The sequence below is a fragment of the Clupea harengus genome, chromosome 19 (assembly GCF_900700415.2).
Source record: "Clupea harengus chromosome 19, Ch_v2.0.2, whole genome shotgun sequence".
NCBI classification, from domain to species: domain Eukaryota; kingdom Metazoa; phylum Chordata; class Actinopteri; order Clupeiformes; family Clupeidae; genus Clupea; species Clupea harengus.
The window spans coordinates 26,473,632-26,487,182 of record NC_045170.1 but is presented as its reverse complement, the minus strand read 5'-3'; the positions used below and the strand labels follow the sequence as shown (position 1 = coordinate 26,487,182).

At 41.2% G+C, this 13,551-nt stretch overlaps 1 protein-coding gene across 2 annotated transcripts in view; it reads left to right on the top strand.

Annotated features, from left to right (window-relative positions):
* Nucleotides 1-12,448, top strand: part of hpca (hippocalcin) — a 31,991-nt gene extending 19,543 nt beyond the window's left edge. For both annotated transcript variants that reach the window (XM_031585643.2, XM_031585644.2), the window contains exons 2-5: nucleotides 6,537-6,682; nucleotides 7,439-7,720; nucleotides 10,610-10,715; nucleotides 12,226-12,448. In XM_031585643.2, coding sequence (XP_031441503.1) covers nucleotides 6,587-6,682; nucleotides 7,439-7,720; nucleotides 10,610-10,715; nucleotides 12,226-12,323 — 582 coding nt within the window. In that variant the 5' untranslated portion in view covers nucleotides 6,537-6,586 and the 3' untranslated portion in view covers nucleotides 12,324-12,448. The remainder of the gene's footprint in view (nucleotides 1-6,536; nucleotides 6,683-7,438; nucleotides 7,721-10,609; nucleotides 10,716-12,225) is intronic.
* Nucleotides 12,449-13,551: the final 1,103 nt, after the last annotated feature.

The following is a 13,551-nucleotide window of genomic DNA, read 5'->3' as shown; positions in this document are numbered from 1 at the left end:
TCTGCACTCTTCTCTCTTCTCTCTGCACTCTTCTCTCTTCTCTCTGCACTCTTCTCTCTTCTCTCTCTTCTCTCTCTTCTCTCTTCTCTCTGCACTCGTCTCTCTGCACTCTTCTCTCTGCACTCTTCTCTCTGCACTCGTCTCTCTGCACTCTTCTCTCTTCTCTCTCTTCTCTCTGCACTCTTCTCTCTGCACTCTTCTCTCTCTTCTCTCTTCTCTCTGCACTCGTCTCTGCACTCTTCTCTCTCTTCTCTCTTCTCTCTTCTCTCTGCACTCTTCTCTCTCTTCTCTCTTCTCTCTGCACTCTTCTCTCTCTTCTCTCTTCTCTCTGCACTCGTCTCTCTGCACTCTTCTCTCTGCACTCTTCTCTCTGCACTGCTGGAAGCAGCAATAAGAAGAGGGAATGTGCCTCCAGACAGCTCTAATGTACCAGCAGACATTACTCATGCACACATACACACATACAAATATCTACATACACTTGGATCACTATCACAAAGTAATATGAGTAGTATGGAGGATTTGAACTCATCTGCTCATAGAGCGGACAGTGACAGCATAAAAAGGACTGTTATCTGAGTGGAAACTATCATTTTTTATAAATTTCATACTTGCCTTAATTAGCTTGCAGTTTTTTTTAGCCAGCTAGTACATGACCATTTAGAGTTAAAACTAGCCTCCTGTAGTGTCTAACCAGCTAGCAAGCTAACACTAGCCTCTACAGCAATAAGCTGCTGTACATGATAAGGACCACATATTGACTAACGTACCAATAATACAGCACTTTGGTCAACGTGAGTTGTTTTTAAATGTGCTTTATAAATTAATTTGACTTAGACTTTGAATAACAATGTCCTCTCTCCACCTTGATCTTTTGAGGCCTCAGCCTGTCTGTCTTGTTTTAGAGACGTAGCCATCACTCTCTTGCCTGTGTAATGTCATATTATTCCTATAGTCTTTCTGCTTATGAGCACCAGGTTGGTGAGTGGACTTTTTGACCGCTTGATTTTGTTAATAAGAGAGTGTGGACAAATGAAGGACTTCCCCTTAAAACCAAACCATTCTGTAATATAAAATGAATGAAGGCCTTCCCCTTCAAACCAAACCATTCTGTAATAGAAAATGAAGGCCTTCCCCTTCAAACCAAACCATTCTGTAATAGAAAATGAAGGCCTTCCCCTTCAAACCAAACCATTCTGTAATAGAAAATGAAGGCCTTCCCCTTCAAACCAAACCATTCTGTAATAGAAAATGAAGGCCTTCCCCTTCAAACCAAACCATTCTGTAATAGAAAATGAAGGCCTTCCCCTTCAAACCAAACCATTCTGTAATAGAAAATGAAGGCCTTCCCCTTCAAACCAAACCATTCTGTAATAGAAAATGCCATGACTGGGCCCAGTTGTCCCCCCAGGTGCCGGGCCTGCTTGCATGTATGCATTGACAAAAAGTCTGTGTCTAGTCCATGCGAATATGTGGCAGTGTGTACTGTCTTATGTGTTTCTCAGCCTACCTGCTCTGATGGTGATAATGAGGGTGTGTGTGTGCGTTTAAGACTAGCTCCCTGATGGCGCCCAACATCGCTAGCTGCTCTGATGATGATGGTGTGTGTGTGCGTTTAAGATTAGCTCCCTGATGAAGCCCAACAGCGCTAGCTGTTCTGGAAGTTTCTCTCACAGAGGACACAGCCTCATTCCCTCATTCTTATTTTTACCACCTTCATTAGCGCTCTCTTTCTCTTCACCTTTCTCCCTCTCCTTCTCTTCACCTCTCTCACTAACTTTCTGGACCTACATTTCATCCACCTCTCTCTTTCTAATCTCTGTTCCTTCTCTCTCTGCAACCCTTCTTTCTCTCTGCTATTGTCTTTTTCTTTCTTTTTCTTTCCTCCAGGTTTCTTTTCACCCATTTAAGCTTTTTTCTCCAGCTGTTGTCTGTGTGTGTGAGTCAGTTTATATGTATAAACATGTCAATATATCTGTGGTGTGTGATCCTGTGCCTGTGATGCAAACTCTCTCTCTGTGTGTCTGTGTGTCTGTGTGTGTGTGTGTGTGTGTGTGTGTGTGTGTGTGTGTGTTTGTGTGTGTGTGTTTGTGTGTGTGTGTGTTTACGTTTGTATATGTATATCAGAAAAACATTTAATGGAGCAGAGATATAGAGAGTAGTACACTGCTAAAAATTCAAACCAGCTTTATTGGCATGTCTGTGATATCAAAACATTGCTGAATCAAACGTACATGAAGAATGCTGTTGAAAGTATAATGAAATTCACTTAAATAATAAATGAAAATGACTAGAAATAGTCAATCAATCACTCTCCACAGCTTCTTACAGGATAGGGAAACTGTATCTGGCCAAACCATTCAAAGCACTGGCTGTGTTTAGGATGGTGAGAAAGCAGAAGGAAAATTAGGTCAAAATTGATCATTTTTCCCTTTGTAATTTCTATGTAGTTAGTGTGATTAGTCTTCTTAAGTTTTATCTTTATTCTTATTCTACTCCTTTCCCTATTGTGACTGTACTGACTTTGCCAGCTGTATACTAGGTCAACTGGCATCATTTCATCCACACCATTAGGTTAACATATCTGGTTGTTGTCAGAGACATTCTGGTATATTCCATTCCATAGCAATACAATACTGGTGGCGAAGTGGTGAGCATCACTGCCTTCCAGTCAGATAATCCGGGTTAGACTCCCCACCAATGTAGAACGTTTACATATCAGGCTGGTAATCTGGATTTTCCCAAATCTTCACTGAAACATTTACTGTTGATCTTTCATTTCAACCATGCCATTAACTTTACATATATGACTGGTTAACTGAGATTATTTCCCGGTATGTGACCATAGACATAGAAAGACCTGGACCTGGACTTATGGGTCCCAGCCAGTTCACTGGGATGGGACAATCCTTCCACTGCGTGACTTTGCATGTTCTTGTAACATTGCAATCACTGCATACCTGCTATGCCCTCTAAACATACGGATTAATGTGCATGTTACTTCAAAGAAGGACCACATCATTTTTTAAATGACCAACACATGGGAGATTTTATCGGTGTTTTAGCATATCTTAGCAGGCTAGCTAACATGCTAGTGGTTATCCTATATCATTTTAATAGTGAGTTAACAGTTATTGTATTCCAGGTGACAGTCTTATGAATCTGATTGAGAGAATGTCAAGAGTGTGCAAAGCTGTCATCAAAGCCAAAGGTGGCTGCTTTAAAGAATCTAAAATATAAAACATATTCTGGCTTTTTTAACAACTTTTTTGCTTACTACAAAATTCTATATGTGCTTTCATAGTTTGGATGTGTTCAGTATAAATCTACAATGTAGAAAATAATACAAAATAAAGAAAAACCATTGAATGAGAAGGTGTGTCCAAACTTTTGACTGGTACTGTATATCTCTGCCTCTTCTGAATTACTTTATTCTTCTTAAGTTTAAAACAAGAAAAAAGTTTCCCTCGGGATAAATAAATTATCCATCCATCTATCTATCTATCTTCAGGCTTTGGGCTTTGTTAAGCGCCTAGAGAAGATTTTAATTGTTATTGGTGCTGTATGATTAAAATTGAATTGAATTGAATTATTGTCTCGTATTAATAAAACATGAAACAGATTTTTAAGCTTCGAGGTAAACATGTTTGCTTGTGACAAAAGTGGTTAAACATCTTTTAATTCTCCCAGCTGGCAAGCCAAAGCTAGGTCACTGACAGCAGGGTATTAACGCAATCAGTGAACGGCCAAGTTTCAGCCTGTTTTTACGGTGCTTATTGACTAGCCAATAGATTACTGCGAGGGTCTTGTCATTGAAACGAATAAGAAGCATACCAATGTGAACGATCAGTAGCATTTACACTGTCTGTCTGATGTTGAAAATAAGTACATTACCAACCAAATTTGCCTGCAATATCCTGATGTTGAGGTTAAATACAAATCAAATTCGTTAGTAAACTGGAAATAGCAAAAGATAGAGATGTAATGCTAGTCTATACAGAATATGCCATCCCGAGGGCCGTCCCCAATCTCCCTCTCAGCCTAGCCATTTAGCAGTGTGCATCTTTGGTAAAGTAAACTAAAACATATTTTGGTTTACAATTCCATCCTAGCTCTGATTTCACATACCAGTAACTACATCCTTTGAGAGTTATTGCTCATATGATAAATATTACACTGATGAGTTTTGCACACAGATCATATACGGACATAACCTGCTATCCTACCCTAGCCAAATCACAAGATGGAGAATCTTTAGATTCTTTATTTAATGTCAACATTGCCTCAATCACTGTATTTAGCTAGCTAACTCTTCAACTGTGAACCCTCTGCCCATGTTACGCATTGTCTTTTTTAGCCAATGCATGCTTTATCGATACTTATTTGCGGACATTAAACAAGCTACCTCTCAACCTTAGTTATGGATCAAAGGAGAGGCCCGGCTAACTCGCTGTCATTGTTTAATTTTAAGAAACACCATCGTTAATGTCAGTTCAAATAGCTGATCTCAGTTTGGCGAGATCAACCTCTCGTATCTAACGCCCAATTACTTTAAGATTCTCCACTGTGACGGCAAAGCTTGAAACTAACTTCCCCCTGGTGGTTTGGTTCCTAACACTTTGCAAAATGAATGGGGTTCTATATAGAGACATTTTGAGAAAAATTGTCTAACTGTTAGTGGAATGGCTCCCATGACGTACACTTTGAGATGAACTTTATTGATACTGGAGATCGTAGTTGATTTTCAGCCACAATTTAAAATTGTTTCGATTTTTTTTTGTAACGGTGATAAAGGTGATACTACAATAAATATGTCGTGTAGATGGCATCACCGATTTGGAAACTCATCTCCTTGCGTGTGTGTGTGTGTTTGTGTGTGTGTGTAAATATGTGTAAAGCTGGTTCCTTCACTCACAGCTGATTGGCAGACACAGATGTTGATGACCCACATAGCATCGGAGAACAGATGCTTTGGATGGGGGAGGGCATACTGAGGCCTGTGTGTGTGTGCGTCTGTGGGATCGCATCTGGATGTTATCTGACACACATGGGAGCGTTGACTTCTAGAAGGGATTTGTACAGAAGGCGTGAGTGTCTGTTGAGGAGGCACACTAGGGCTAAGTGTGAGAGAGTATCGTAGGTGTTTCCCACCCCTCTGTGTGGGCACGGGTAACACAGGCAGGCATTAGCTGCTCAATGAAAGAGTGAAGGGAGCCTGTTTGTTCTGCTGCCATGCTGAAACAGTTCTACTCAGATGTATTTTAATCATGTGTCAGTGCTGGTACCCTTTCATCCCCTCTCAGTCTTTTTCTTTTTCCTTTTGCATCTCACTCTCACTCTCACTCTCTTTCTCCCTCCCCCTCTGCTGTTCTCTGCTTTCTCTTCCCCAAATGAAAGTGATATGCTTGTGTGAGCATTAGCCTCTAATTAGAAGCAATGATCTGACAGGCGAGAGGAGCATCACAGCGGCAAGCAGAGGGATCAGTGTAGCGACAGGCAAGGCTCTTGCTGTGGTCCACATTGAGGACCAGAAGACTGCTATGAGAGGGATACAAGGCTCTTGCTGTGGTGCACATTGAGGACCAGAAGACTGCTATGAGAGGGATACAAGGCTCTTGCTGTGGTGCACATTGAGGACCAGAAGACTGCGATGTCTGCCCAAGTGAGAAGAGGGATACAGGAGAAGTGGAGAAGTGGCTTTACAAGGGAGTCACTTTAAGAGGCAGTAATTAGGCTACTATTTTGAATGAGCAGGCATAGCCATAATTAGCAGCATCATGTCAAGAGAGGGAGGAGAGAGCGGAGGTTGGCTATGGTTGTCATACTGTTTCTGGAGGAAACCAACACCAGGGCATTTATGTCATCTGTTTTATAACATGGTTGGGGTGGATAATTGACTAAGTATTTCTAGCAACTCATTTTTGACTATTTTGTCCAAATGATGTATTATTGGACTATTATGTATTGTTATCTGTGGAGTTCAAATTAGTTTTGGTAACACTTCATTTGGATAGCCAGCCTACAGAGACACTTGGTTTGCTGAAATTCAGTCTTTCTAATTGTTCACTGAACATCATCTTAACCAAACCCAACACCTAATCTTAACCATAAACTGTAGCTAACAGAGTAACAACTGATAGTTTCTTTATAATCTCATCATCGTGACCATCGTTTTTGTTTGATGTTGAACTCTGCCATCACATTGGGTTTGAGATCAAATACAGCAGCCCTACACCGGATCACTGGGCTTCTTCAAGGGAAGCCAGTTTTCTGCAAATTGGATAGGACATATTATTCCTGCTCTCTGAGTCTGTGCTCTCCTGAGAGTGAGAGTCAGGTGTTCACCATTGGTCAAGTCATTCATATTCAAGTCAGTCAACAACTAGCAGTGACACAAATCAGGCTTAAGGAATAAAGCATAGGGTGTGCAGAATTCTAGTGTAGAGAAGGATTGGATTCTGACGCTCCACTAAGATGTGATGGTTAAGTGACACTAGATTGGTCAGTGCTAATGTCTGGATCTTCCTCTTCCTCAGGTTTGACCAGAGCTTCAGTGCTGTCACTGTGACCACATAGACTTGACACCATGGGGAAGCAGAACAGCAAGCTCCGCCCGGAGATACTGACGGACCTGCGGGAGAACACGGAGTTCTCTGACCACGAGTTGCAGGAGTGGTATAAGGTGAGCACAATGGCACCCTTGGCACCCCTGCTACCAGGCCTCTGACAGATCAATCTTAATCATTCAAAATTAAGAACACACACATACATTTCTTTATTGTAGGTTGCAGACTTTTTGTGCAAGTGACAGATCATCTGAACTTGATATCCAAAGTGTGTGGTACTCATTTAGAGAGCCTGTGTGGAGGTTATTCCACTTTATACACAGTTCATCCAATGTAGCTGTCTCACTATGTATGTTGTACCACTCTGAACCTGCTTTGACTTACTTATGAACTGTACAGAATGCTTGAACATACAACAGGCAAGCAGCACACGCAGCCAAACACACCCTTCCCCCATAGAAAGAGATAAATACAGTGAAAGTACATTTGAATAAGAGGCTCTGGAGTTCAGGGATGGCCAGAAAGCTGTATTCAGTTTGTGGTAAGCTGTCCCCTCAGTAACATGGCCGTTCTATGGATTAGTCTCCCACGGCGGCATAATCCCTTTGAATCAGTGGATAAGGCTGTGGAGGGGCTGCAGATCCATGTTATGACCTGGATTGTATCCCGCAATGTTTGTGCTCAGGGTCAGGGGTCAAATGTATAGTGTCAGTGTCTGTGTATTCTAATTCTTAAAGCAGCAGATTCTTTTCGGCCCATTTTTAAGAGAAGCTTTTCTACACTCAGGGAGGTCATGAATCTATTGTATTTCAATAGAAACAGCATGTGTTAACAGCAAGTTGATAAGCCCTCATGTTTTTCCTTCTTCCCAGGGATTCTTGAAGGATTGCCCCAGTGGTACACTTAATGTTGAAGAGTTCAAGAAGATATATGCCAATTTCTTCCCATACGGAGATGCCTCCAAGTTTGCGGAGCATGTCTTCCGCACCTTCGACAGCAATGCTGATGGAACGATAGATTTCCGGGAGTTCATCATTGCACTCAGTGTTACATCACGTGGGAAACTAGACCAGAAGCTGAAGTGGGCCTTTAGCATGTACGACCTGGATGGCAACGGCTACATCAGCCGCGATGAGATGCTGGAGATTGTACAGGTGAGAGGGGCTATGCTAGTAATTGCAACGCATGTGTAGAGTTTTTTAAGTGAGGTGTGTTACAAATAAGAGAGTGAGAAAGACAGAGATCACTATCATTGTGAGAGGTTGCCATTGAAGTATTGCAGTCTTGACCTCTGGGGTTCTTCACATAGTATGTTTTCTTATTGTCGGCAGGACATAGTGATCAGGAAAGGGGCCTGTGTAAGTGAGAGTGATGCATGCTAGTGTCTGGCTATTTCATGGGAAAGGGTTTGGAAGGGTATGGTTTTTCAGAGATGATGTGTTACCTCCGTAGTAACCTGATTGTCTTAAAAGCGAGTCTTTAAAGAGACATTTTGTCTAAAGTTTTGTCTAAAACTAGCTTGCTAATTAGCTAACAAGTTTGATTGGCAAACACCAACTGTAGGAAAGTGGCGCTGCTAACTGCTAGCTGACATTCTTACATTTGTGTGGGTTTTATGTCTCACCAAACTACATAGTGATGAGCCTGGGTGGCTAGTGGGATACACAGGCGTGTTTATCTCTTACTAACAAGACCATTTACCATCAGAATCAATTTGTGGATGTTATAAAAACTAGCAGCCTAAAAAAGCATACGTATCAAAAAAAGTGAAAAACCTGCATAATGTCACTTCAAAGTACATTTATCAGGACAGTGATGATTTTGAGATGGAGCAAAAGCAGTGGTCAGTTTGATCTCAGCAGAGAGTGTGTGTGATTTAGTGTGGGCCTGACTTCTTGCCAGCATATATCAGCAATTAAGAGCTACTGTATGTCAACATTGAGATGTTTGATTCTAATTAAGCAACAGTAGGGCTACACAAGAGCTAATGGTATTAATGACACTAATGAAGTAGAGTGCCTTGAATGGCAGTAACAATAATATAGTTTTTATATATATATATATATATATATATATATATATATAGATTTATATATATATATTGCCTTGGTTGTAGTATGGCTTTTATAATATGAATGCCAGCAGTTAACCTACAGTGTCAAGCAGAAACTCAAGTTGTTAGTTTCATTTCACCCCAACCTATTCTCCTCAATAGTTCTTCTGAGATTTTACTAGAAGGTCATGATGTCTGGTTTGCAAAAGATATGCCAAACAGTGGTTAATGGAATACAAATGGTAATACTAGACCAAATCAATCAGTAATACATGGAGTTGTGGTTTGTGGAAATAATAGCCTTGTTCCAGTTCCAGTGCAATGTAAAATACAATTGTAGAGCTAGCCTGGTGGTATGACTGATCAACTTCTGAATAAGCCTATGAGTCTTTTTCACCATTTCTAGAGTAAACTACACAAACAGTTGCATAACGGTTGATATGACACGGAGCTACAGATCCATGCAATCTGGAATGACGCGCCTCAATAACAGCTTCTTACCCTCTGCTATCAAACTCCTGAACTCCCAAAGCTGACCTGGATTTATTTTTTCTACCCCCATCTCCCCCTCCTTACTGGACTGAGCTACCTATGACAAAATAATACCACCAACATTGTTGTGTGGCAATAAAGTTTTATCTTATTTTATCTTATTTTATCTTATCTTATCTTAGTGGCCTCTGCCATAGTAGTGCCTACTTAAACATCACTGTTAAATCAGTGTTATGCTAATCACTTAAGTCCTGCTATTGCTACCACTACCTCTACGGCCATTCTCCTATTCTGATGGTGGCACCACCACTAATGCCTGTTAGCGTAAAGTGTGTTTGTTGGCACAAAGCCACAGGATTTATAATTGTCCTCTGTTTGTTTAAGCCAAGTAGCTGTGCTTTCCCCAGTACAGACACTACAACGGCCTGACCCCTGGTGTTTGCAGGAGGTTCTGCAGCTTTTAAGACAACCGATTTGCTTGGTATCTGTTTGTAGCCTTGGGCTCGAGGAGTTCAGTAGCCTTGGGCTAGAGGAGTTCAGTAGCCTTGGGCTAGAGGAGTTCAGTAGCCTTGGGCTAGAGGAGTTCAGTAGCCTTGGGCTAGAGGAGTTCAGTAGCCTTGGGCTAGGGCAGCAGCATGATACATGTCCAAATGGAGAAAGAGAATTGGATAGAGAAAAAAAACACAAAAGAGATCGTTTCAGAGGTGCTTTGAGACAGGTGCAGAAACAGAAGTTAGAGTGAGTGAGTCAGAGAAAGGAAAGAGAATAGAAGGATTGCGTTCTCTACGGCCCTAGTCCTTTTGGCTCTCGGATTAGTGAGTTAAATTTAACAGGGGTTTATCCTGAGTGTGCACAACGGCTGGATTATCCGGTGGCTCAGGGAGGTTACGGAGTGCTGCCACCCTATCATGGCACACAGGGCAGCCGTGGGAGAAGAGGAGCTGCCACCCCATCATGGGCACACAGGGCAGCCGTGGGAGAAGAGGAGCTGCCACCCCATCATGGGCACACAGGGCAGCCGTGGGAGAAGGGGGAGACGAGAGGAAGAAAAGAGCGATTGAAAGATGAAAGCTCTTTTTATGAACGGTTATTTTCCAGAGTTGCAGCCTTTCTTAATCCATCACTCATGAAAGACATGGTCTTTACTCACACTCATACCACAGGTGCTCACCAAGAGTGAGATGAGAGAGAGAGTGAGATGAGAGAGTGGAGAAGAAGAGGAGAGAGTGGAGAAGAAGAGGAGAGAGTGGAGAATAAGGTGGAAAACTCAACCTGATCAACTTTCCTTGTGAAAATGTTTTAGTCTCGCAGTGTCAGAATGGTTGAGATGGAGAACCTAGAAAATTTTTCAGGAAAGAAAAAGAAAATGAATGAAGCGACTAACTATAATTGTCTATTTGTACTTGTTGAGGCCTGTCGAAAGGGAAGGCAAGATACTTCCACATTCAAACACTTCTTCATCCTATTGTCCTATCTCCTTCCCCCTTTCTGTCTCCAGGCCATCTATAAGATGGTGTCCTCTGTGATGAAGATGCCCGAGGATGAGTCCACACCAGAGAAGAGAACTGACAAGATCTTCAGACAGATGGACCTCAACAATGATGGTGAGTTTACATACAAAAAACATATTGAAAGAGCAATAGATAGATAGATAATCACAGAATGAGGTAATTTAGAAGCACAATGTATATATATAATATGTGTGTGTGTGTTATATATATATATATAGAGAGAGAGATATACAAAACTACTATACTAGATGAAATAAATAAAATAAAAATAGAATTTGATATTGTACAACTTTTTGTCAGCAAGGCCCCCACCTCAAATTCCATGCATATTAGACAAAGGGTCTAGAATTATTTCCTAAAGCTTGAAATCAGAAATGTCAAAATGGTGGATAGTCCTCTGTGGGTGCATTAACCTTCTTGCATATAATAAGGCATAATGTGTTCTTATGCCATCATGGTGATGTGAAGGAGAAGGAATTCTTCATTTCTACCAAACCTTTTCTGGAATTGCTGATGCTGAATTGCTGAACACAAATATAACTGTTATTGAGCCACGTTGTGGCTGATTGTTTTTTTAATTAGGTAGATAGCCTTTGCATGACAGTACAGTGATGTGCCCCACCCACAGAGTGTCCTGCTTACTACTGAAGACAAGTTTCATTGATTTTAAACTTGTACTTCCTAAGATATTGACCATAGGCAATACCTTAAATTGTATTTGGCTGATACCTTTGACATATCACTATTACACTACTCGTTTTGTCTGGAAGGCCTTATTCACATCAAGTGTAAATAACATTTGTAAAAATGGTGATTAAATTTGACCTGTCAGAATTAATGTCATTATGTCTTTATATTTGGGGGGAAAAAGAAATTCCCAAGTTATGAGCCAAAATACAAATGGACTTAAAATGTTGTCCCCTAGTGGCGGAAAGATGTCATGTGTCAAGTGAAACAAATCAGAACATTTCATTTAGATAACTGCTGCAAGAGCTCAGGAGTGCATCGTTGGTTCGAACACATTAACTAACTTAGAGTTTGTTACATAAAAAAGAAGGCGTTGGAGGTATTGATTGATTCTCCTATTGTGCCTGAGGATCATTCTGCAAGGGAGAGTTGCCTGACTAAAATTCCCCGTCACAGATTTCAGTATTATATCACGTATACACACTGATACACACACACACTGATACACACACACACACACACACACACACACACACACACACACACATGCTCACTAATAACACATATGCACAAATACACAAGGATAACACATATATACTGGAAGGACATATTTCCACGCCAATAAGCATCCATACTAATTTGAAATATAACAGAACATTCTACGAACATATGCACACATAAAAAAAAGAATAATGTATGCTATAACGATACCTATAGCACAAATGTGATACCTGTTACAAGGACACACATACACACACTGATCCGGCATCAAGCCGCGGACCTAGCCAGTATATACAGGGATAACCGACCCTGTGTGTTGGTGCATAGTGTGCACCATGATCATTATGGCACCATTGTGGATATATATTGTCCTTTTCCTTATTGCTTGTGTCTTCTGTCTGCTCCTCCCCCTCAGGTAAGCTCTCTCTGGAGGAGTTCATCAAGGGTGCCAAGAGTGACCCCTCCATCGTGAGGCTACTGCAGTGTGACCCGAGCAGCGCCTCGCAGTTCTGAGCCACAGCAAACAAACACAACATGCATGAAGGTTTTCATCTCATCGTTCTCTTTTGTGTTCCTGTTGAGTTTGAAGACGACAGCATCAGCGGAAGCGCAGTGATTTTTAAGAAAGGACATGCATATATATAAAATGGAAGAAACACACCTGCCAAGCCATCTGTCCTCCGCATGTCACTGGTATGTTTCTCTTTACTGAGGTTAAAGCTTAAAAGGTCAGCCCTGTGCTCAGCGCCTCCCCAGCGGCCTGCAGTCAATGCCATGACACCCCGATATCCATCTAGATTTGGATTCTTGGAGGAGCAAAAAGACAACTCTCCCTTGGGAATCGTGCATGTTCTCCCCTGCCTAGTGTTTCAGATAAGACCTGATTTTGTTCCCTCCAAATGCATGGATCCCTCTTGAATGTTATATCCAGTGTTGCTGAATATGCACAACCAGTAATGAGAAGCAAGAAGGCAACGAAAAGAAAGAAATTGCAGATGTCCAGAATCCTGTACAGACCTTCAGAAGCAGCTCTCCACAGCAGTATTATGTAGCTCCAGTCTGGACACCTTTCCCAAACCTGCCAGTCAAACGGTATGGATTAGAATGGACCACGTTGGACACAATGCCAGAATTCTTTCATTTCAAGATGCTGATGATCTATCCTTAGAAAATGAAAATGCTTAAGATCCCGTTTGTTTGTTTTTTGTACATATCATTTTTATCCTCTTTATTTATTTCTTTTGGCATATTCTGTATTTGTATTGTCATGGATGGTGAGATTCCGACAGCAGTTTAGCTGAGATCAGTGTGTATCAGTGGATCTGGGCTCTGTTCCGGTTTAATCATTCAGTTCATCGTGGAATGTTAACATCACAAATGTTTGCAAGGAATTGGTAAAGGATATTAGCACCAGGGAATGCATTGCATTGCTTATTTCTGTTGCTTTTGCATATCAATCTCTGCTACAGTATGAGTAACCATATTCCAATGAGTATGTGAGTATGTGAGTACGCTTGTGCATTGGTGTGGATGTGTCTGAATGGAGGTTTATTTGGGGTATTATCAATTGTGTTGTACTGTATACGTAGGCATCAGTATTTAATTTCCCTACTATGAGCAACCCTAGGCATACTTTAACACCATTTCTGTTGGTTTACACAATTCAATGATTATGAAATGATTCTAGCTAGACCCTGGCATTTCACAACACAGATGGGCATGTACTTCACATCTCAAGTCA